The 25,108-nt window shown below is 44.4% G+C and overlaps 1 protein-coding gene across 1 annotated transcript; it reads left to right on the top strand.

Moving 5' to 3' along the window:
* The first annotated feature begins 1,071 nt into the window (after positions 1-1,071).
* Positions 1,072-15,858, top strand: FUT4 (fucosyltransferase 4). Its single transcript, XM_043582225.1, has 6 exons — positions 1,072-1,088; positions 2,747-2,800; positions 4,413-4,443; positions 5,154-5,228; positions 9,449-9,695; positions 9,829-15,858. Exons 1-6 carry the CDS (start codon positions 1,072-1,074, stop codon positions 11,400-11,402), a joined length of 1,998 nt encoding a protein of 665 aa, XP_043438160.1. The 3' UTR covers positions 11,403-15,858.
* Positions 15,859-25,108: the final 9,250 nt, after the last annotated feature.

The raw sequence follows: 25,108 nt of genomic DNA, 5'->3' as shown, positions 1-25,108 counted from the left end.
GAGAAGACAGGGAAACAAGCCACAAGAGACTCTTAAAGGTAGAGAATAAACTATGGGTTGGCGGAGGGAGATGGGTGGGAAATGAGCTAGATGGGTGATGGGTACTAAGGAGGGCCCTTGTTACGGTGAGCACCTGGTGTTGTAAGCAAGCGATGAATCACTGAATTCTACTCCTGAAACCAATATTTCATTGTATGTTAACTAAAAAAAAAAAAGAAAGAAAGAAAAAAGAAAGAAAGAAAAAAATTAGAAGTAGAAAATAAGGGGCACCTGGGTGGCTCAGTTGATTGAACACCCCACTCTTGATTTTGGCTCAGGTCATGATCACACAGTTGGTGAGACCCAGCCCCACGTCTGGCTCTGTGCTGACAGCGTGGAGTCTGCTTGGGATTCTCTCTCTCTGTTCCTCCTCTGCTTGCACACGTGTGCATGCACTCTCTCTCAAAATAAATAAATAAACTTTAAAAATACATCAGAAATAAAAGAAAAGGGGTTAAAAGAAGCATATGTGGGTAGTCTTTTTTTTTTTTTAATGTTTATTTTTGAGAGAGAGAGAGACAGAGACAGAGCACAGGCAGAGGAGGGGCAGAGAGAAAGAGAGACAGAATCTGAAGCAGTCCAGGCTCTGAGCTGTCAGCACAGAGCCCGATGCGGGGCTCGAACCCACAAACTGTGGGATTGTGACCTGAGCCAAAGCCAGACGCTCAATCGACCGAGCCACCCAGGTGCCCCTATGTGAGTAATCTTAGCAATTGTTGAGCCTTAAGGGGAATTTGGGATTCATCACCCTATTTTTTCTACGTGTAAAGTATTTCATAATATGTTGTTTTCAAGGATTTACTTTAGATATAAGGAAGCATTTATTCATGGAAATAATTGAAAGACTGAGGAAGACCTCCCTTGGTCATCTTTATTAAAAAACAAAACAAACACAGGAGTTAGTCACCTCTCCAGAACGGTTCAGCTCACAAAGGTGTTCCTTCCTCTGAGACTAGCTCACCACCACCGTATCCCTGACTCCCTGCCCCCACTAATCCACTGACCACACTGCCCTGGACTCTGTTCTCGGCCATGGCTAAGTTCACCAGGTAGACAAAGCCCAGGGTGGCCCAGTTGGATTCTTGCTGCCAAAGACTGAAAATTGAGAGTTAGGGCACCAGGGTGGCTCAGTTGGTTAAATGTCCGACTCTAGATTTTGGCTCAGGTCATGATCTCAGGGTTCTTGGGCTTGAGCCCCGAGTCAGGCTCTGCATTGACAGCACAAGCCTGCTTGGGATTCTCTGCCTTTCTCTTTGACCCTCACCTGCTCTCTCTCTCAAAAATAAATAAACACTTTAAAAATAGTGTTAATAAAAATTTTTAGAAGTGGGTTTCTGTGAGACTCACTTCTCACCTGTTAATACGTTTTGCCCCCCATCCTGCCTTTTTTTCCCCCCCGATCCAGAGCTGCCTCCAGTAAGTCACTATAACTGCAACTAAAAGAATGCTTACCAATAAAACTGGCTTTAGTTTTGTCTGGCTTAATTATAGCGCTTGCTTGAAGCACATGTATGTGGGCTAAACCGCTTGACTCTGGTTTATAATTCCACATCTCTATCACTAAGAGAGAGAGAGTAGAATCTACTGGGAGGAGAGGTCTACCCTCTTTCCCCAGCAGAAACTTGCTTCCCTTTCACATGAAAAACTTCCTTGGTTGGGGCGCCTGGGTGGCTCAGTCGGTTAAGCGGCCGACTTCGGCTCAGGTCATGATCTCACGGTCCGTGAGTTCGAGCCCCGCGTCGGGCTCTGGGCTGACAGCTCAGAGCCTGGAGCCTGTTTCAGATTCTGTGTCTCCCTCTCTCTGACCCTCCCCCATTCATGCTCTGTCTCTCTCTGTCTCAAAAATAAATAAACATTAAAAAAAAATTAAAAAAAAAAAAAAAGAAAAACTTCCTTGGCAAACTGACGAACCTTGCCTAACTAGTTGTAAGCGGAGATGAGAAAGGTGCAAAGATAGGCGGCCTAAAACAACCTTCTACTCGGAGAGTGACACTTGATCAATGCAGAGGTGACAAGGGACAAAGTGATAAGGCAATCGAGGAAGTCTTGCTTCTAGAGGCACGTTCAGCAGTGACTGAAGATCTTACACATCCCAGGTTCTGATGTCAGCCTTTGGACTCTTTAGGTCTGGAATTGCTCTAAAACTATAGTTCAACAGGGTGGATTGAGTGTAATAAATAGCTAGCATCTCCTACCAGGGCAGAAATGTTTGTCTGTTCAGATATACCTCAAGGACTTCCACATAATTGGTCTTCAGTAAATGTTATCGCATGAAGTTACAGCTTTTGCAGTGTTCTAAGCCCAAACAAGGTCTGCCCCTAATGTAGCCCGGCAGGTGTCAATGTCGGACAATTCTCAGTGCTGTGTTGTTTGGAAAACCCTTTAGAAAACAAACAAACAAAACAATAGCTCTACAAGCTGATCATGACAAAGGTGCCATGCCAAAATGTACCAAAGAAAAACTGAAGTATTTCACCTTTCAAAGGCACACAGCAAATCCTGTCACATCAAAATCGTCTATCAACAATCCCCATCAATCTTGCTCAAACTGTGGACTGGGAAAGGGGCCAGGAGTGCTTCAAGGGCGCTGGGAGGCAAAACAGCGGGTCAGTGGTGGGAGTGAGGAGCGGTGGGCTCCGTGAACGGGCGATCAGAGAGCATCTACCACTTTCGTTCACATCTGATTTCTCTTCTCTGACTTTAACAGTTGCCGCTGTTTCCCTGCTGCCTTGGATGATCCAGGAAATGAAGTCTTTGCACAGTGAGCTCACTCGAGAAAGAAGTTGCTTTTTATGCAGAGCCCCGTGGTGCTGCCAGCACAGAAGAAGCTCTTGCCATGCAGTTAGATAGTTAGGGCAGTGTTTATTCACCTGTCCTCTTTTCCCCAAGACTAAATGTTCATTGAATTGCACTAAATGTTTCTCAGGGTGACTACAGACCGAATGTTCCTTTCGGAGCGGTTGAAAATAATCCTATTATAACCAGCCTTATTAATGTGATTTCAACTTTATGCAGCATGTAAGGTTTCTGGGCTGTGGTTTCTTTGGCCACAGTAAGTTTGGCCTGGAATCATAAATACGTGGCTGTCTTACTTCTTCAGGAATGTTCCTTCCCTTGCCATATGAGCAATCTAGACTTACCCTTTCATTTTCCGTGCCTTTCCAAAATCATTTGTGTGCCACTAATTTGTTCATTGTCACCCAACAAGTATTTCTTAATATTGCAAGTGCCTCAACCCCTTTTTAGAAGTAGAATCACAGGAACGAGAGTGATGGAGCCTGGTCTGAGCACCGTTCTATTCTGATTGGCTACTTGAGGGAAATTTACTGGTCAAGGCAGAATTACCTGACTTCCAGGGGAAAAAAAAAATGTATCTTCTCTCCATTTTCTTTCATGAAGTGTGCCCTGGGACTGTGTGAGAAGTGGGGTCAGGACAAGGGGTGGGGGACAGGTAGTCAACATCCTTTCCTCCATCTGCAGAGGGTGGGGGGTGCCTCCCAGAGTTAAGGTCTGGTCCTGAGTTAGGATCTGGTTGCCTTGAGTGTAGCCACACACATAAGTACTAATGTGGGGCAGGTACCATAGAAAAGCCTAGTGTTGATATGTTTGAATTTCTGTGATTGTGTAGGATTTGTCCTAACTTGCTTTAGTCAAGTGAGACTTGGGATTGGGGTAGAAGGATAGTGCTGGTGAACCTGGAGGGGATTTGGGGAGGCCAGTGTGCTACTTTACAAGATGTACCCGACACTTCTGTTGTATTATTTTCTTAGTAATTATTTTAGAGTTCAATCTTTTTTTTTTTTAAAGATTTTTATTCTTAAGTAATCTCTATACCTAATGTGGGGCGCGAACTCACAACCATGAGATCAAGAGTCACTTGCTCCACCAACTGAACCAGCCAGGCACCCTTAGAGTCCAAAGTCTTTTGCATAACCTTTATGAATGCAGAAATGAAATTGTTTTGTAAGTGTCTCCTAAAATGTAGAATTAAGAATGGTGTTCATTCATTCATCTACTCATGTATTTAATAAATATTTATGAAACACCTCATGTTGCCAGGCATTGCACTGTGTGATGTTAACATACTTATTTCGATGTCAAAATAACTTTCTTTTTTTTTATTCCATTAATTTATTTTTTGAGGGTGGTGTAGGGGCAGAGAGAGGGACAGAGAGAATCCCAAGCAGGCTCCTTCCTGTCAGTGCAGAGCCTGGCGCAGGGCTGGATCTCACGAAGGTGAGAGCATGACCTGAGCTGAAATCAAGAGTCGGACGCTTAACCCACTCAGCCACCCTTGCGCCCCTTACTTTCTTTTGCGTTAAGTCTTGTATTCCATAACTTTCACATGTGACTACAAATAATGTCTATTCTAGGAGGGAGCAGTTTAACAAGAAAAATGCAGAGGTAAATCCTGCCAATATTTAAAGAATTATATAAATCTTTCTAACAGTAATTGAAATTTCACTATGTACATTTCTCGGAACACCCAACATTCTTGTATCACTCTTCAGTCAAGGAAGTGTGCAAGAGGAACTCGAGTACATAAAGAGTAACACCCTAAAGTAAATACAGTATGTTCTCATATATTGTCTTTTCGCGACAACGCCTTTCAGGGGCAGTAACGTTTTGCACTTGGGTAAAAAGAGAAGACCTTATAAATTGGTATTAGGCTTGTTTTTCTACCAATGATTTCACAGGGCAATGAATAATAAATTGGGGATTGTCGTTGAATTTACACAATTCTTAACAATCTTTAACTAACAATCATCTCCACACTCAACTGCCCAATTACGCACAGTTAAAGAATTATGCCTGACAAAGGAAACAATCTCCACCTACTTGCAACCGGGTTAGCCTTTCCAGGCACACCTTCTCACAGACTGCTCCCCACTTCCTTGTAAGTACAGAATATGGGGAGGGGCTCTGGATTGCCCTTTTCTCTCTTCAAGGAAAAAACTGGAAAGTATACTGAGCAGGTCAATGTTGAGTCACAGGAATCTCAAATCCATCCAGAGAGAAGAACCCATCTGAGGGTGGCCTTGTGGAGCCCAGCTGGCAGCTTGGTGCCGGTGGAAAGGCCTGAGGCAGTCAGAATGTGTTCTGGGGATTCCTAGGAAATATCAAATGTCTTTGGTGAGGAGTCCCAGGACGGGCTGCAAATGTCCCATTTCCCCGAGGAAGAGCCAAGAGTGAGTTAGACTTGTAGCAACCAGAGTTGTCCTTGCCCTTGGTCTCAAAGAATTCTGTCCTATATCAAGTTTTGGAACTGAATAGATCATCCTCGGACACGCTGTGCGCTGATTACTCACTTGGCTTGATAAAATAGGCCTTAATTTATGGACTTCTCCTCTACACCGCGTTAGCAATCCTCAGAGTCCAGAAGCCCTTCTTTACACCTGACCTTGTTGTCTTCATACTTGCAACGGAAAGCCAGTTCTTCCTGTGTAATATTCCTTGGAAACTGAGAGGCCTTTAACTACACAAGAAATACTTTGGTTTATCGTTACCAAATTAAAGAGGATCATAGAAATCTTAAAATTCTAAGAATCATAGAATAACAATTTTAGCATTTAGAATAACAATTGCTTCCTGATTAGAAAACAATTGTTTTGGCCCGCCCACTATCCCCATCCTCTTCAGATAACAGCATTTCCCTTTGGGGAACTCCCTCCCCTGTTGGTCCCCGAAGTTTAGGTAAACCTACCCTGTAGCTCCACAAGAGTATCTAAAGAGAGTCCACATCTCCTGATCACAGTGATTGTTTCAAGAATGACACTTGGTGCAGGTTGGGCCAATGAGAGTCAGCCTTATTTGATGGAGCTTCTGATGCTGGTCATCACGGCTCTAATTCATGTGTAGCATTTACACTTGAAAGCTTCAGGGGCTTCTTCACGTCACAGCAAATCATTCACATAGCCAATTTTTCCTTATACTTACACACTTTATAGTGGGGAACACATTTACCAACAGATTATTTCAGCAATACATTAAGAGCCTTCATTCATTCAACAAGTGTTCAGTGAAATGATGAAAACTACTAGATGCCTGGTTCAGTGCTAGGGATGGAATTGTGAATGAAATATGGTCCCGGCCCCATGATATTCTGAACGATGTCTATATGGGAGCACACAGGAGAGTCATGTAACCTACCCTACATTTGTGCACATGGGGGTCCAGGAAGGCTTCCTGGAGGAAGGGCCTCCTAACTATCTCTGAATTGATTCTCCTTTAATTTTAATTTAATCTCATTCTCACATCTATCTCAGTTCAGGCATTTTGTTTCATATCTGAATTATACCAACGGTTTTCCAACTGGATTAGATACTTGTGTTCTTATCCTGGTCCTTACTCCCAATTCATCTTTACTAATGAAAGAATGATTTTTTTTTTCTTAGAAACATTTTACTGAAGTATAATATACACACATAAAAGCACATATATAAGTCTGAAGCTTAATGAATTTACTCAACAAAACATACCCAATTAACCAGTGCCTATATCAATGAACATGGCCAGCACACCAGGAGACTATCTCATGTCAACTTCCATATACTCACCTCCCCTCGCAAATGAGTTTTTTTTTTTTGTTTTGTTTTTTAAGTAGGCTTCTAGCCCAATGTGGGGCTTGAACTCACAACCTTGAGATCAAGACCTGAGATCAAGGGTTGAATGCTTAACCAACTGAGCCACCCAGATACCTGGCAAAAGATCTTTTAAAAACACTCATTATATTGATCCTTTGCTTTCTAAAACCTTTCGAGGACTCTCAACAGCCCTCAGGATAAAACCCCATCTCCTTAGTCAAACTAAAACCCTAGTGATTTCTTAATTTTATAACGTTTTTTTATTTATTTTTGAGACAGAGGGAGACAGAGCATGAACGGGGGAGGGGGGGGGGCAGAGAGAGAGGGAGACACAGAATCGGAAACAGGCTCCAGGCTCCGAGCCATCAGCTGAGAGCCTGACACGGGGCTCGAACTCAGGGACCGCGAGATCGTGACCTGAGCTGAAGTCGGACGTTTAACCGACTGCGCCACCCAAGCGCCCCAAACCCTAGTGATTTCTAACCTACCATCTTCACCCCGTTTGGCTGTTGCTATGCTGCTCCTTCTGTTTAGACGAACATCTCAGCCCTGTTCCCAATTTGAATCGTTCCTAATTACTCCAGGAACCACCTTCTCAAAGCCTTCTATAATTCTTTCTCTCTGCACTGTTTCAGATTCTTGAAGGTAGAAATGGTATTTTTCAGTCCAGGTTCCTAACTGGTTAAATAAATAAATGAGAACACCTGGCTTTGTTACTTAACACCTTTCCTCCTTTCCATCCCTCTAAAATAAGAACAAACCGTTGCTCAGGGAATAAATCAATGAGTATGATCTTCAATCAGTTGTTTGTAGAGGAGTCATGATTGGTTTCCATTGATCCAACTACACCCTCCTGCCAGGTATCCCTTTCCCCAACATCAAGATAAGACTAAAGTCGGAGTTGGTCATCCCTCACTCTACCAAGGTAAGTAGATACTATGGAAATTGATATTCATGAGATAGGAGCCATTCTGCCCATAAAAATTGGTTTAATTGGAATATCTGAAGGGCTTACAGGAAAATTGGGAGTGGGGGAAGGAAGCAAAGAAGCAGGTTAACATTTACCAAATGCTTACCTACCATGTGCTGGATACAACGTTAGCCTCTATCTGTGATGTCTTATTTACTTCAAGTGGGGGAGGAATGTGCATAAATATACAGGTTTTTGAATTGCATAACAAGAAAAGCCAATATATCCTTCCCTTCTTTTGGTTGAAGAAGGAAACACTTGGGCATTTATAGCTTTTTTTTTAGAATTAAAAATAACAGAGTGGGGCACCTGAGTGGCTCAGTCGGTTAAGCGTCTGACTTCGGCTCAGGTCATGATCTCACGGTTCTTGAGTTTGAGCCCCACATCGGGCTCTGGGCTGACAGCTCAGAGCCTGGAGCCCGCTTCAGATTCTGTGTCTCCCTCTCTCTACCCCTCTGCTGCTTGCACTCTGTCTCTCACATTGTCTCAAAAATAAACATTAAAAAAAAATAACAGAGTGGAACTGAAATTCATAACTCCAATGACAATTTGGTTAAGTAGCTTAAAAATTATACCATGAAATTAAAAAATAAAAAATAAAAACTCCACAACATTATAACAAGTTTTAGTGTGTAGGAGAAAGTAGGTATAGCCAGAACATCTAATGCTATCCGGCTCCCAAATTGTCCCTGTGGGCCAGAAGGCAGTGCCACATGAAACCATCTTTATAGAAGCTTTCGAAATCTATACTTGATTTTTAAAAATATTTATTTTGAGAGAGAGCATGTGTACACAAACGGCCAGAGAGAGAGAGAGAGACAGGAAGAGGCAGCATCCCAAGCAGGCTCCACCCTGTCAGCACAGAGCCCAAGAGGGTGGGGGGCTCAATCCCATGAACTGTGAGATCATGACCTGAGCAGAAATCAAGAGTGTGATGCTCAACTGACTGAGCCACCCAGGTACCCCCTCTGTACTTGATTTTTAATGAAAAAGTTCTTCCTGGTAAATCCTAATGGCAAATCCAAGTTTGTTTGTTTGTTTGTTTTTTCTGTATGCATAACATCAAACACACCCGACCGACAGGTTGGCCCCATTCCCAGCAAATCCATTTCTCCTCTAACATCCTGTAACTCAATATGGCACTGGGCTGGGGTGCTGGCAATGCACAGCTGTCGAATACTAAAAATTCTCCCCAAACTGCCTCATCTCCTTAGGTCAGCAGCCCACCTATGGCCTATTTGGAATTTTGCTGAAAAACCGTTAAATGACATAAATGAAGGCCTAAACCTAGAAATTCAAATACAACTTGTAGGAAAAAAAAAAAATTGCTCAACTGACTGTAGAAATGGATGCCTGGATTGTTGACTCATTGATAACAGTGGAAGCAGCTGTGAGCTACTCACCTTTTATAGCCAAAACTTGGGTGCTCTAATATTTATCTTAGCCATCATTTTATTATAGTCCAGAGTGCGTAATCTTCACGAGTACATTAATTGTTTCTTCAGTGCTTAATAAAACTTAATAGTCACGTTCATTCATTCAACTCCCGGACCAAGCAGTAATTTCCTGGAGGACAAAGGCCCAAAGGGCCATATGTTTATCTTTGGTTTCAGAGTCCTCCTCGCCCTTGTACCAAGAATGTTCTGGGCCGGCAGTGAGGAGTATTTAGAGGTGGAGTGAGGGAAAAGAATGTTTCAGATTGCTCAGAAAACGTTTATTCTTCTGATCCTCTGCTGGGGAGGAAGGCGGAGGGGAGGGAACGTTCTTATGGCAGTGGGATTAAACCATCCACCCTGAAAACTTGCTTTCACAAACGCACAACCCCTGTGGGTCGCGCCACTGGCCTGTCTCGGAGGGTCACGAGGTCACGGTCACCGCCGCCGTGGCCGCGCCGCAGCCCGCACGTTTCCGCGGCCTCTCGCGCTCCCTCCCTCCGGCAGGCGTCGCTGGCCACCGCAGGGCGGCGAGGAAGGAAGCGGACTCGATCTTCCGTCCCGACGCCCGGGGACTCGGCACCCCCGGCCCGCCTTCTCCACGAGTCCGCTCTAGCGCCCTCTGCACGCGCCCAGCGACGAACCGGGTCCTCCCTCTGGAAGGCGAAGGTGCAGGCCACCGCGACTGAACACCGGGGCGCCGCTGGGAGGGAGCCGCGGGCAGGCCCGGGCTCAAGGCCAGGGAGCTGGGCGCGCGGAAAGGCCCGGGACCCCCCGAGGTGGGGTCCGGAGAGCTGGTGAGGGGCCCGGGCGGCGCGGCCGAAGGTCTGGGAGTCCTGGACGGGGCGGGGACGGGCGGAGGCGCGGCAGGAAACGCCCGGGGCCGGCAGTGCCGGTCGGGCCGGGGGCGCGGTGGAGGGGAGGGACGGGGCGGCGCCCGGCGGGGCTGCCCGGGCCGCGCACTCAGCCCTGGCGGCGCGCCCCGCGGGGACTGTTCGGGAGGAGTGCCAGGCCCGCGAGCCTTGGGATTCCGGGACCGCCCTCTCCCGCTCCAGGGCCGGCGGCGAGCGGCAACGACGGCCAGAGCCGCAGCGGCAGCATGAGAGCGGGCGCCGCGGCCCCACGCCTGCGGACGCGCGGCGAGCGGCGGCGGCCGTGCCTGCGCGCGCCATGGGGGCGCCGTGGGGCCGGGAGGCCGGCCGGCGCTTCGGGCGGCGCCGGGGCCGGGGGCTTCTGCCGAGCGCCTCCGCGGTGGCGGCGGCCGGCCTGCTGTGCACCGCTCTGGCCGCCTTCTGCTGCTGGAGGCAGCTGCCGCCGCTGCCCTGGGCATCCTCCGCCCCGCCGCGGCCGGTGGCCGTGCTGCTGTGGTGGGAACCCTTCGCGGGGCGCGACAGCGGCGCGAGGCCGCCCCCGGACTGCTGGCTGCGCTTCAACATCAGCGGCTGCCGCCTGCTCACCGACCGTGCGGCCTATGGGGAGGCCCAGGCGGTGCTTTTCCACCACCGTGACCTCGTGAAGGAACCCCGTGACTGGCCCCCGCCCTGGGGCGCCCCGGTGCGCGGGGCAGATGAGCTGGAGTTGCGGGTGTTGGACGACGAGGAGGCGGTGGCCGCCGAAGCCCTGGCCACCTCGGGCCTCAGGCCCCCGGGCCAGCGCTGGGTGTGGATGAACTTCGAGTCGCCCTCCCACTCCCCGGGCTTGCGGAACCTGGCGGGGAACCTCTTCAACTGGACCCTCTCCTACAGGGCCGACTCGGACGTCTTCGTGCCTTACGGGTACCTCTACCCCAGGACCCATCCCAGCGACCAACCGCTAGGCCTGGCCCCGCCGCTGGCCCGGAAACGGGGGCTGGTGGCCTGGGTGGTGAGCAACTGGGATGAGCGCCAGGCCCGGGTCCGGTACTACCACCAGCTGAGCCAGCATGTGTCGGTGGACGTGTTCGGCAGGAGCGGGCCTGGCCGGCCGGTGCCCAGCATTGGCCTTCTGCACACAGTGGCCCGCTACAAGTTCTACCTGGCCTTTGAGAACTCGCAGCACCTGGATTACATCACCGAGAAGCTCTGGCGCAACGCGTTGCTGGCCGGGGCCGTGCCCGTGGTGCTGGGCCCCGACCGTGCCAATTATGAACGCTTCATGCCCCGCGGTGCCTTCATCCACGTAGACGACTTCCCTAGTGCCTCCTCCCTGGCTGCCTACCTGCTCTTCCTCGACCGAAACCCAGCAGTCTACCGTCGCTACTTCAGCTGGCGCAGGAGCTACGCCGTGCACATCACCTCCTTCTGGGAGGAGCCTTGGTGCCGGGCCTGCCAGGCTGTGCAGAGCGCCGGGGACCGGCCCAAGAGCATACGCAATTTGGCTCGCTGGTTTGAGCGGTGAAACCCCGGTGTGACCCAGGGAGGTCAGATCGTCAACTTTTGACCCTCAGCTGCGCATCTCCTTGGCTGGTCGAATTTTCCAAACACCCATTTTTACTCTACGGGGGAAAGGTGATTTACCAATTAATATGATTCAGCATAAAGACTGGGTAGGAAGGATCCCTGGTTCTCATGGTTTTGTTTTTTTGTTTGTTTTTTGGGTTTTTTTTTTTTTTTTTTTTGCACAGCTAGCAGTTGGGCTCTGTCTGCTGTAGGTGGGCATCAGTGTTCACCGGTGAAGAAGGGAGCCCTCCCTCACCTTGTAACCAGGACGAGGTGAAACAGTAGCTTAACTACCAGAAGCCTTTGAGCCAGTTGCTCTTTTTTTCCTCATCTGTCACGGGCTATATAGGTGGCCTGTGCTGAATCCAAATCCATACACACTGCTCCTTGACTCACATTGCACTGGGTGAATGTGTAGCAAGCCCCCCCCCTTCCAGAAGGAGCCTTGTTGCAGAATAGTGAAAGGACTGTGGCCGCAAGTGGGTCTCATGACTTCCTCAAAGCCTCATCTCCTAAAAAACGGTGAGGAGGGTGGTCCAATGATCCATGGACTGTTCCTTAACAAGTACTGTTTGTTCCCCTGCCGTATGAGTACAAAGCCGATGCTAGATTGCCCTTGGGGAAGAGTTAGGATGAATATACAGGTGTACCTCACTTTACACACACGTATTTTTGAAACACTGCTTTTAAATCAAATCCCCAATTCACTGCTTTAGGAGAGGTCAGTGTTTAATGCAATCCTCTGGAGAATCCCTTTACAATGTGAATAAGCATCTCCTAACTTATTTCCTCTGTGTCTGTTTTTCTATAACCAAAATTTTTAAAAAGTGTATTAAAATTAGAGATGTGAAAAAAGCAGAAGCGACCTTCTTCTCCCCTCTGTCCAGAAAACCAGCCCGTGTTTACCAACAGAAGAGAAGGAAGCCGCAGTGCCACTTTCCACAAAGTTATTTGTTTGTATCGTTTTACTGGAAAATTAAGCAGGAACGTACTGCCGGAAGTACCTGTCTGCAGGACGGAGAAAGAGATTGTACCGCAATATGGAATCATGGCAAAAGGAAAAAAGTTTCGTGGTGTCTATTAGTGGCAGTTTTTGTTTCCGTCAGTTTTCAGTTAAATGTTTAATTGCTAGGGAATGGAACTAAATTAGTGCCTGCAATGAGCCGTGGTTTTTTGTTAAAATATAAATCTGCCATTCTCCCCGGGGCCGGCTGGTTCCCCTCCTAGTCTGCATAGTAGTACTTACGGTATGGCCTCCCATTTCTAGTGCCCTTGAGCCTGTGCCGTGGACCAACTTTGAAAATGGTATGCATTGACTTGAAAAGGTGAACGAGCAGCATATTTACTAGGAGTGACCGCGTGCCTCCTCTGTGCCAAACACTGGGCTTGGGGTGCCAGGAGAGACACACAAATGTGTAAGGCGAGGTCCTTTTCTTGAAGGCAATTAGAATCTGCCCTTGCCAACAGGTAAAATAGAACTTTGATCAGTCAATCGGCAGCACCTACTTGTTTAAAGTGACATTCTTTAATACAGGCCATAGGTCAGTTATTAGAAAACAAGTTGATTTATAGCCTCAAATAATGGTTTATTTTTCTCTTTGACTTATTACAATAAGGACCTTCAGTGACTGATTATTGTGCGTATGGTCTAAGATTAACTAGGTTTATATCAAGTTGTGCTGTAAACTGTAATTTTGCTTTTGATTAGGGCAATTAGCTGAATCATTAAGTTTTATCTCTACGAGTATTCATTGCAGACTCACTTAAAAAGTTCACTGAAATCCAGGCGCTTCAATTTTTTTTCCTTAAAAGGAGAAATTAAAGCCCATAGATAACATTTCCTTATTAAAATATTATAGTGTGGGCGGCATTACAAAGTATCAGTCAACCAATAAAGAAAAAGGAAAAATTCTCTTCTTATAATGAGTATTTATGAGAGATTGGCAAGTGATCTTGGGGTTCCTGGGAATCTAGATGGGCAGTGGGAGAGTGGATTTTGAAGGTACTCTGGCTTGAATTCCAGCTGTGTGACCTCTGCAAGTTAGTAATAACCTTGAAGGGCACCTGGGTGGCTCAGTCAGTTAAGCCTCTGACTCTTGATTTCGGCTCAGGTCATGATCTCATGGTAGCGAGATCAAGCCCTGTGTCTGGCTCTGCACTGGGCATGGAACCAGCTTAAGATTCCCTCTCCCTCTCTCTCTGACCCTCCACTGCTTGCACTTGCTTTCTCTCTCTAAAATAATAATAACAACAACAACCTCGAGCCTCAGATTCCTTATCTGTAAGATGGGGAGGGAAAATACTTCACAGCTCACTGTGAGCTTTGTGGAAACTAAAATAAGTAAAGAGGCCTAACACGTGGCAATCACTCAACTGGTAAGAGAGAGATTTTTTTTCCTTTTTTGTTGCAGTGATTTCAAGGTGCCTCCACATCGATTTGTATGTCTAAATTTAAATCTCAACATATGTTTCAGGATATATCTCAAATAAAAAGGAAGGGGCCTCATATTGTATATTTCCAGTGTATTCCTAAAGCTAAACCTATTATTTCAAGAATCATCATTGCTATTTAGATCGAGCTTGAATTTGCAGGCTATTCTTTCTTTGAAAGACAACTTGTTAAGTTATATTGTTACATGAGTATTATTTTACTGATGTTCTTCTTAGTTACAGTAAATCTTGTTAAAACTAACCACATATTTATTGAATATTTAGTGTAAGGAAGGTATAATTGCATTTTTATTTGTGTGCAAATTTTGGGTCTAGAACAGCCAGAATAGTTTTTGAGGCTGATTTCATCAAAGAGTAAGAAATATGTCAATTGCTCATTTTATGTTATTTTTCACATGATTCTAAATTGAGTAGGTTAAAATTTCATATCTGATAATATAAAAATGCATCATATATATTTAAAAATGTCTTTTCTATGATCATCATGCCCCACCCCCCTTGAAGGCATAAACTTTACTTTCAAGTTTATTACAAATTGAATATTTTTAGCACTTGATGACTCTAATGATACGATTGTGCCTGGAATGATACTGGGATCGGGAAGACAGTGTGACTGGCTTTCGGCGTCCACACTCCTTTCCAGTGTCCAAGCCCTTCCCTGGCGGTAGGTTAGAAGAGAGGGTGGCTTCATGGAAAGAGTTTGCAACTGGGAGTCAGAACCTGGATGTGTTTCTGCCACTTTCTGCCCCTGCCGTCCTGATTAGGCGAGTTACTTAAACTCTCTGGGTTTTAGCTTCCTCCTTTATACTGCACAAATGCCCCTAGAGAATGAGGGTTACGTGGGACAACGTGTACCACAGTGCTTTGTACATTGTGAAGTGCTGTACGGTTACAGTGTGCTCTAAGTTTTCAAAGTTCTAGAGCAGGATGAAAACAGACTTCTCTCTGTAAAGGGCCGGGGTAAATACTTCAGGCTTTGCAGGCCATACAGTTTCTGCTGCCGCTAAACTCTGCCGATGCAGCACAAAAACAGCCCTTGGCAATATGTAAACAGATGGGGTACCTGGATTTGGCCGTAGTCAGTCAACTCTGTGCTAGACATTTAGACATCTGGGGGATTTGAGAACCTACCTGATGGGTGTTTCTTAAAAGGGATTTGAGAATTGGAATTTAAGAATTTTGGAGATAGACCCTCCTCGGTTCCTAGATCAGCTTGGCAACTTTCGCTAATGGTCTCACCTTGGATACGTTATTTAAACTCTCTGTGCTTTGGCATCTCTGACGAAAGGTAATCATCTATGGTTGACAGAGGTGTTGGGGGAATTAGATGAGACACAAAGTACTCAGCACGGTGTCTGGCACACAGGAAGCACCTGGAAGATGTTAGCCATGGTTATCACCATTCCATTTTATAGAGGAAGTCGAGGTCCAGACCTCTGAAGGACCGGCTTGAGGTTACGGTAGTAGAGGCAGGACCAGCCGTGCTTGAGCAAGTCACAACCCCTTGGAGCCTCTGTCACTTGAACTGCAGAATGGGGGGGGGGGGGGGTTGGACATCTCTTGGGACCTTCTAGTTTCACTTGCCATCGTCCTACCAACTGGCACCCCACAGTTTAAAGAACTAATTCACCTGCCCAGGTGCCTTCCTGGTAGTCTGGAAATGACTTCCTACCCAGCAGCAATAAACTGGAAGAAAACCAGGCACCAGAGAGGGAGACTCTGATTTAGCATTATATATACATGTGTGTGTGTGTGTGTTTTAAAGTGTCACATGCCTTAGATAGGAGGGAAGGGAGCCAAGTTCTTGGTAATTAGTATGGTGAATAATCGCATTACGTTTCAAGTCCTTTTTGGATGTATCTCAGGGACTTTTATGCTACCCATTCTTGAAGCAAATCAAGTATTTATGTACACGTGTTCAGATTGTTTTGACAAAGTGATTAAAGTGTTACCGTGGAAAATGACTCCTTGTTTATGATGTGTCTCCTCCAGGCACTAATGTGTCCCACCGTGACACGTGGGAGTGTTTCTTGGTGGAGGGGTTCCTGTTAGGTTCGTCAGTCCTAGATTGGTAACCAAAATGTGATGCGTTTGTCTCTTCCAAGTGGCGCGAGGTCTGATTCCAGCTCATCCTCTTAACCTTTCTTGCCTGGCTTCTTTACTTTAACCCGGTGACTTGTCTCCAAGGGCAGAAGTAGGGTATTCCTTGCTCTCCTTCCAATTTATTTTATTAACTGCTCCAACACACCCTCTGTACCGTCTTTACTTCCTGTCCAGTAGACCAAATAATGCCATTTTAAAAGAGGCAGAACAAAGACTGGGAACATGATGGTGGGCAGACGCATCCTTCTTCAACTAACATTCAAATTATTGTAAAGGGGAAAAACAGTATTTTCTCTCCTTCCCTTTCCCCAGCACACACACACACACACACACACACACACACACACACACTGACATGCTCATTTCAGTGCAGATTGTTGAAACCGATGATGGCCAGCTGAGGGTAGGAGCAGACGGGACGAGAGAAGAAGATTCGATAGTGAGTACTCCACCACGAATCGTGAATGAGTGAAAGGCGTGCACTATAGGACAGCTGGTGAATATGCGTGGGGAGGGAAGAGGAAACAGAGAAGCAACGACGTTGGGGTAAACAGGTAGGACGTGTTTGAAGAGAAAGTGAGAAGAGCAGATAGGAAGGAGAGGGAAGATCAGGGTTAAATGACCTGGAAAGAGGCAGGATCAGGGAGGAGCATGTGCACAGAGAATGAGGGAGTAGTGAAGAACCTGCCATTTTGTGGACTCTCTGAAAAGGAACCTTTGTTCCAACTTGAAATGCAGCATCTGTTGGCGCATGAGAAGTGAAATCAAGAAGTCTGAACTCACGGACAGGGAAAGTCAGGACCTTAACAAGGAATAAACTAACATTTCAGCAGATCTATAAAACTGTCCCCTGATGACAAGAGATTCTTGAACTCTTATGAATGCTTCTTTTTTATCTTGGAGAACTTAGTCATTGCTGTTTTTTTGGTTTTTTTGTTTTGTTTTGTTTTCTTAATTCCCAGTTGGCGTACTTCAACTGTACTCAGCATCGACTTTTAGAGAAATTTATTATTTTTTTTTTATGGAGCCACAATAACCAATAGACTCCTTTGAAGAAGAGTCAGAGGAAAATAAAAGACTTAATACATTTGATAGACTTACTAGTTTCATACAGAATAGTTTTAAATATAAAACTATTTAAGTTTTGAAGGATTGGATTTTGGAGATCTTCAAATTCACATTTTCAAAAATTACTGAATTTTGGGATACCTGGATGGCTCAGTCGGTTGAGTGTCTAACTTCAGCTCAGATCATGATCTCACAGTTCAGTTCATGGGTTTGAGCCCTGCGCAGACAGCGGGGAGCCTGCTTGGGATTTTCTGTCTCCCTTTCTCTCTGTCCCTCCCCCAGCCCCCAATCTCTCCCTCAAAGATAAATAAACATTAAAAATTTTTTTCTGTGTGTGTGTCTCTCTCTGTCCCTTCCCCACTCATGCTCTCTCTCTCAAAAATAAATAAACGTTAAAAAATGAAAAAGGGGGCGCCTGGGTGGCTCAGTCGGTTGAGCATCCAACTTCGGCTCAGGTTGTGATCTCACAGTTCGTGGGTTCGAGCCCCGCATCGGGCTCTGCTGACAGCTCAGAGCCTGCAGCCTGCTTCGGATTCTGTGTGTCTCTCTCTGCCCCCTCCCTGCTCATGCTCTCTGTCTCTCAAAAATAAATAAACGTTAAAAAAATTTTTTTTAATTTTTTAATTACTGAATTTTATCTAAATATACTAAAAAACATTGCCCTGTTAGATCATGAGTGTTAAAAATTTTAATCTGAATTATTTTAAGAGGGGGGAGAAATGGACTATTCAACAACAATTAACGAACATTTCTTTTTTTAAAAAAATGTTTATTTTTGAGAAACAGCATGAGCAGTGGAGGGGCAGAGAAAGAGGGAGACAGAGGATTGGAAGCAGGCTCAGCACTGATAGCACAGAGCCCAATGTGGGGCTCGAACTCACAAACCTCAAGATCATGACCTAAGCTGAAGTCGAACGCTTAACTGACTGAGCCACCCAGGTGCCCCCAAATTCAGAACTTTTAGAAATCTCTGTTCCACTATCTGAAACTTAATCTGAGATGCAATTAAGTACAATTATCTTAGTGATCAAGTCTTTAGATAAAAACGAGTCAAGGGGCGTCTGGGTGGCGCAGTCGGTTAAGCGTCCGACTTCAGCCAGGTCACAATCTCGCGGTCCGTGAGTTCGAGCCCCGTGTCAGGCTCTGGGCTGATGGCTCAGAGCCTGGAGCCTGTTTCCGATTCTGTGCCTCCCTCTCTCTCTGCCCCTCCCCCGTTCATGCTCTGTCTCTCTCTGTCCCAAAAATAAATAATAAATGTTGAAAAATAAATAAATAAAAAAAATAAAAACGAGTCAAGGCTCCTTCTTCGGGAGGCACAAATTTGTGGCGTTTAAACCAGAATTGTTTGCCAGAAGTTCACTAATATTTATAGGCTCCTAAATACAAGGTGCTTTCCATATATATATATATTTTTTTTTTTTTTCCCCTTTACATTAATGGCATTGTGGTAGGCAGTTTCTAAGATGATTACCATTGGTCTCTGCCCCCTGGTATCCATGCCATTGTGTAACTTTCTCCCTTTGAGTGTGGTCCGGACTTAGGGATTCTTTCCTAAAGAATATGGCAAAGAGAGGGGCTGAAACCTTGAGATTAGGCTATTAAAAGTTTGGTCTTCTGTCTTGTGGGCTCCTTCTTGCTTTCTAGCTTGCTAGCTCTGACAGAAGTCAACGGACATGATGGGAGCTGCTGTGTGGCAAGACACTGAGGAAGGCCTTCCGGGCAACTCCAGTGAGTGACCGTCAGTCCAACAGCTCAAGAGGAACCGAGTCCTGCCAACCACATGAGTGAGATTGGAACCAATTCTCCCCAAGATGAGACGCCAGGCCTGGCAACCGTCTTCACTGCAACCTCATGAGAGACCTTAAGTCAGAGGCCCCCAGGTGAACCACGCCTGCATTCCTGACCCACAAAATCTGTGAGATAACACATATTTGTCGTCTTAGGGTTTGGAGGTATTCGTTATGCAACAAAAGATAACGTATACAGTCATTATCTCTACGTTAGAGATAAGAGAACTGGGTATCAAACAGGTTTATCATGCACAATTATGCAGATAATACCTGAGCCAGGATTCTACTATATGTCCATTTGGTTCCAAATCTTTGTTTCATTATAGTATTCTGCTTTTCGTTAAGTCTGAGTTTTGCAGTAACTGTGATGAATGTCCCTGTGTCCTAGTTTACCTAAGTTTCACTAGTCTTCAGCTACCGATATGGGCAATTTTAACTACTCTCCGTTTGCATTTGCTCATTTGTAAAATATGGGGACACATATTTAGCACTGGCTTACCAAGAATCTTGCTGGGACTTGAATGCCTGGACACCAGAAAGAAGTAGCAGCCACGACTGGGAAGGGGTTAGGTGAGGTCAGCCAACTCACTGGAGGCAATGCCTTTGGATGGTTGCCAGCACCCCTTGCCATGGATTCTACAAGAGCCCGAAGACCTCATGGTAAAGGCTGGTGTCAAGCTGACAGCAGCTGTGATCTTCTGGACCAAGCACAAGAGTCTCCAGGTGGACGTGACTAGGGGCCAAACGGGTAGCAGCAACCTTGCCATTCCAGATGGTCAGTCCATGTGGTTTAAAGCGGGACCACCTGATAGGAGGACAGGAAATGGGGTCCAGTCCCTAGAGGGATGAGGTTGGTAAGAGGTGGAGAAGATTCCACGTCTTGCGAGCAGGGCTGGGGCAGGAGAGGCTGGAAAACACAACTGCTCTTCTCGTGGTCCCTCTGGTGCCACGTTCCTCATCATGACCCTAGGTTTCTAAGTTCTCTGCATTCTCAACGATGGAATGACATCGGACAAATACTGGCCACAGGAAGAAATAATGCTGACTCATGAGCAGTGTGTAGCTGAATGTAGCTTGATTTCAGCTCCTGACTTATCATAGCCATGGCTCCGGATTTTCTCAGGTCCCCCAATTTACAATATTTTGTAATGCATGACTATTTATCCCTGTTTCCTAATTTTGGATTTAAAAAATGTGGTACCGTAACTTTGGAGGACAGCCTCCCTGCTCATGTGTTGTTGACTGAAGGTTTATGCCATCTGTGGTGGATTCCCCAATTCAAGCTAGGACAAAATCCTTTTGGCTGTAATTGAATGGAAAGAAGAGGGGTGTGTGTGTTGGGGGGCCAGGGAGATGTTGCTGAGCTGCCCACAGGAGGCTTTGACTATTTCTTTGATTTTAGAGAACAAGAAGTTTAGGGATTGAGAGTTTACCATATTCTGGAGATGCTCTCTTGGATTGAATCTGGAAAATTGAATAAAGCTAAAAAAAAAAAAAGCTTTGCAAAAGGATTTGGCAACTACCTACAGCATTTTGATCTCAAGTGTCATTGATGTTGTATGGATTTATGGATTTCTTTCATGGCTTCTCTACACCGGAGCACTAGAATGTTATCTATCTTCTCTTAAATATCAGCTGTTTGTTATAGTGCCACAACTCTGGAATTATGTTCATATCTAAGGGCATCTTTCTTCCAAAATTACATTTCTATTATTAATGGGTTCATATTATTTAGACTATAGATAAAATGCAATAACTGGAAGCTATGATCAAATTTGGACAATGGCTGTTCCAATTAACAGACCTCAAAGTTATGACACTGACCTTCAATGGTATTTTAATACCAACAGTCTGACAGTCAGTTGCTTTTCTTTTGTTACCTTATTATGTGTATGTTTGTAGTTACCATTTATATTATTTGAATTGTATACTGTACCAACTTACTAAGTTCAAGAGATATCTGGAAGAAAGCATTGTTATGCCAAAAGTGCATTTTTAAAGTACTTTTTAATTTTTAGGTTGCTCCCTCATGCATAGTTAATTATTTAATTTATTCATTTTGTTTCATTCATCTTAAACCTAGCGCTCTGTCCCCAGTAATTATCTAAGTAAAGCATAGCGTCCTCATTTGCCCATTCCTGCCACTTCTCCATTTCCTCAATGCAGAGGAGGAAGATTTACAATTCTATTTCAGTTACTTGATGTCATATTTGAGATTTATCTGGGCCTATAGAACCATGATCAAATTAGAGCAGTACATAGTAACTTTGATTTGCCTGGTCATGTTGGTAGACTAGTATTTCCTGAGTGGTGCTGCCATGTAGATGACCACAGCCAAGCGAAGCTAAAATATGCGCGTCCCCTCCAACCTGGGATGTATTATTTTCTACAGCTATTATAATCTGACTTGATTTGCATGCATCTCATATCTGAAAACCGGGAGTGGTGGTGAGATAACTAGAAATCCAAAATCAGTCAATCAGATTTATTGATGAACAAGAAATACAGAAACGTATGTTTACAGTTCCCAGAATGATTTTTACATACTTATTTTATAGCCTTTATCTATGTATCCAGTCATTATTCATCCATCCAGGAATCCACTCAGCCATTCATTTAATCGATACATAGATTCACATAATAGCTATCATGCCAGACTCTAGACACAGAAGTGAAAAATGTGGTCCCTGTCCTCAAGGAGATCACAGTCTAGAAACAGACACAGACAAATGAAGCAACAATTTTCCAGTGGCTTGATTAGAGTCAGGGCACAGGAATGTACGGAACAAAATGGGAGTACAGATGAGACATGTCTCATTCAGTTTGGGTGTCGAGAGGATGAGCGGAGAACAGGGAAAGTGTCCCTGAATTTGGAGATGTCTGAGGGAGTCTTTAAGTTTGAAGAAGTTAGCAGTATGTATTTAGGAGAAATTAGCATAGGCAAAAGCCCATAAGTATGGGAGAATATGGTAGGTTAAAGAAACTGCATGTAATTCTGGACAGAAGACGGGGTGTGCTGGGGCAGGAGTGAGGTGAGTGGGGCAAGAGATCATTCTGGAGAGCAAATCAGGATCTGATCGTGAAAAGCCTTGTCAATGAAGCTAAAAATTTTGGATTGTTTCCAGAAAGTGAGGGGAACCATCAAAGACTTCGGTTTAGTTTGCCCAGAATAAATCCCAAAGAGGAGATATGGCCTTGGCCTTGGCTTGCTCATTTTACATATTTCTGAGCAGAGAGCAGTCTTAGGTGTTCATTTCCCCATGTTCATTTGCATGTTTGAAGCCTAAATGAAATGTGGTGAGTTTAAGTAATTCACTCCAGTGATTCTGATGGTGCAGCACTGCTGATGCCCCTCCAGCATCTAGGAACCAACTCTTGTGGTCAATTTCCATCATTCCCCAAATTTGCCTCAAGGGCTCTTTGGATACAGTTTCTCCCACCACCCCCAGGCCTCGACAACCACTGGTCTGTTTTCTATTGCTGTCTTTTGCTTTTTCTGAAATGTTATAAATGAAACTGAGCACTATGTAGCCTTTCAATCTGGCTTCTTTTGCTTAACATAGTGCATTTGAGACACTTCAATATTATTGCATGTATCAGTAGTTCCTTTTTATTGCTGAAATGCATTCCATTAAATCGTTGTATATTCTCTACACAGGTTCTTTGTGTGTGTGTGTGTGTGTGTGTGTGTGTGTGTTGAAGAAACTTTATATTTTAGAGCAGTTTTAGATTCACAGCAAAATTGAGAGGAAGGCACAGAGATTTCCCATATGTCCCCTACCCCACACATGCATGGCCTCCCTCATTATCAACATCCCCTACCAGAGTGATACATTTGCTACAACTGATGAACCTACACTGATACATCATAATCACCCAAAGTCTGTAGTTTACATTGGGGTTCACTTTTGGTGTTGTACATTTTATGGGTTTGGACAAACGTATAATGACATGGATCCACCATCGTAAGTTTCATAGAGTAATTTCACTGTCTTAGAAATCCTCTGTGTTTCCCCTGTTCATCCCTCCCACCCCTCTGACCCCTAGCCACCATTGATCTTTTTACTGTCTCCATAGTTTTGCCTTCTACGATATCATATGGTCAGAATCATACATATTAGCCTTTTGAGATTGGCTTTTTTCACTTTGTAATATGCACTTAAGATTCTTCCATGTCTTTTCATGGCTTGATAGCCCATTTCTTTTTCAAACTGAATAATATTCCATCGCCTACATACACCATGGTTTCTCTATCCGTTCACCTACCAAAGGACGTCTTGGTTGCTTCCAAGTTTTGGCAGTTATGAATATGAGTAAAGATGAGATAAATCTGCGTGCAGGTTTCTGTGTGGATATGTTTTCAACTTCTGTGGGTAAATACTAAGGAGCTCAATTTCTGGATCATATGGTAAGAGGTTGGTTATTTAAGTTTGTCCCTTGAAATGTGCCACTTAACCATCATCTCTCAGGTTTTTATGTCCTAAAGAATAAGAAGAAATTATTTTGTTGTTGACTTAGTTACTACCACTACATTCTTCTTCTTCTTCTTGTTTAAATGTCTGATGATACTGTCCTTTTACTTAATGTACTGGAAAGAAAATGATTCAAGATATTCTTACGCAGGAGACTAACATGGCCGATGTGCCAACTTTGATTGGCACCATTCTTGGCTTTAAATCAATACTGTTTGGGGCAGGACACTTAGTAGACAATCCCACACAAATAATCAGGCAAATCTTGTTATTCATTTACTGAGAAGGGCATATTGATATGATATTAAGGTCATGAATTCCTAGCAGTACAGGCAGCTTTGCTCTCTAATTCTCAATCTGTAAAGCAAATCAGTGAGACTGACTACAGAGTTCCACTTTATTTCTACTTAGCCATGTACCTATTTGAGTTTTCAGGGCATAAACACTTTGCCTGCACTATTTTCTGAGTTCCACTTTTAAATGAGCCTCTATTTATCATGCTCCATATATAATTGAACAGAGCATCCTTAATAATTCAGATACGGTTCAAAAAAAAAAGTTTATTTATTTTGAGAGAGAGAGACAGCGTGTGTGCGTGAGTATGGGAGGAGCAGAGAGAGAGAGAGACAGAGAGAGAGAGAGAGAGAATCTCAAGCAGACTCCACACTCATTGCAGAGCTCAATCTGGGGCTCAATCCCATGACCCTAGGATCATGACCTGAGCCAAAATCAAGAGTTGGATGCTTAACTGCCTGAGCTACCCAGGAACCCCTTAGATGCCTTTTAAAAATTTTTCAATAAAAAAATCCATTTGCTTCTTTCTTTTTATACTTTTCCATATTACATTTACTCTTTCCACCAGTCTTAACAGATAAGCTCGCCTTAAAAAATGAAATGAATGTCTTTACTTATGACATCAGCCTCATTCAATTTGAAAGCACTTTATTCGCTAACAGTTCTTTAGAATGACTAATAATGTTCAACATTTTTTTCCTTATTTCACAGTAAAATAATTGAAAATATTATATATCACGTTTGGAAATTAGTCATTCTCTATTTCTTCTTTAAAGATTTACCAAGGTCGTTTATGGCCTAGTAATTATAGAAGCATGTAGCATATACAATAAACCACAATTATTTAGACATCAGCTTTGGCAACCCTGCCATTCCTTTTGAAATTCCACTTGCATTCTCTTGGGATTATGGATATAAAATCTTGCTTTATTTATTAAGTATACTAGGACGGGATGTAGACGCTAGGCAGTGAGCAAGTTGAACTAAGTAAGCAAGATGCAAGTTTCTGTGTGTCATAATGCATGAGAGTTAAATGATTTTCTTACTTTAGTATTCTGCTATCATAATTGCCAGAACTGCTGAACCATTTGGGAAACATGATTAAAGAGTTGGAATAAAAGGTCTTTATGGAAACATGTGAAGCAATGGGACAATATTAACCAGAGAACAAAAAGTTAAGGGGCATCTTCTCATGGTCTTCAAGCATCTCCAATCATCCAACAAATAATTTTCCCAAACGCTGGGACCAGATTAGTTTCTGGGGATAAAGTATCAAGCATATGAGGTTTAAGTTCTCCTGGTGGAACCACATGGAGGGAACAGAAAGTATACAAGTAAGGAGATAAAGAAAATGGTTTACTGTAACACATGAGGGCTCATTGTTCAGAATGATATCTAGCATCTTTTATCTTTGCTGGGGCCCAAGAGAAAACAGGTTTTGCACCACAGAATAGGAAAGAAGTTCCTTTCACAAGGAGAGTACGTAG

Source organism: Prionailurus bengalensis, chromosome D1 (assembly GCF_016509475.1).
Source record: "Prionailurus bengalensis isolate Pbe53 chromosome D1, Fcat_Pben_1.1_paternal_pri, whole genome shotgun sequence".
Taxonomy (NCBI): domain Eukaryota; kingdom Metazoa; phylum Chordata; class Mammalia; order Carnivora; family Felidae; genus Prionailurus; species Prionailurus bengalensis.
Note: the sequence above shows the minus strand (reverse complement) of the source record. Positions and strands in the feature narration are given on the sequence as shown.

Excerpts from the sequence above, each read along its gene's own strand:
- FUT4 (XM_043582225.1), top strand. Across the intron at positions 2,801-4,412 it reads GGAAATGAAGTCTTTGCACA|GAGGGAGCAGTTTAACAAGA; the intron begins GTGAGCTCACTC and ends TGTCTATTCTAG. Across the intron at positions 9,696-9,828 it reads CCTCCCTCTGGAAGGCGAAG|GGGCCCGGGCGGCGCGGCCG; the intron begins GTGCAGGCCACC and ends AGAGCTGGTGAG.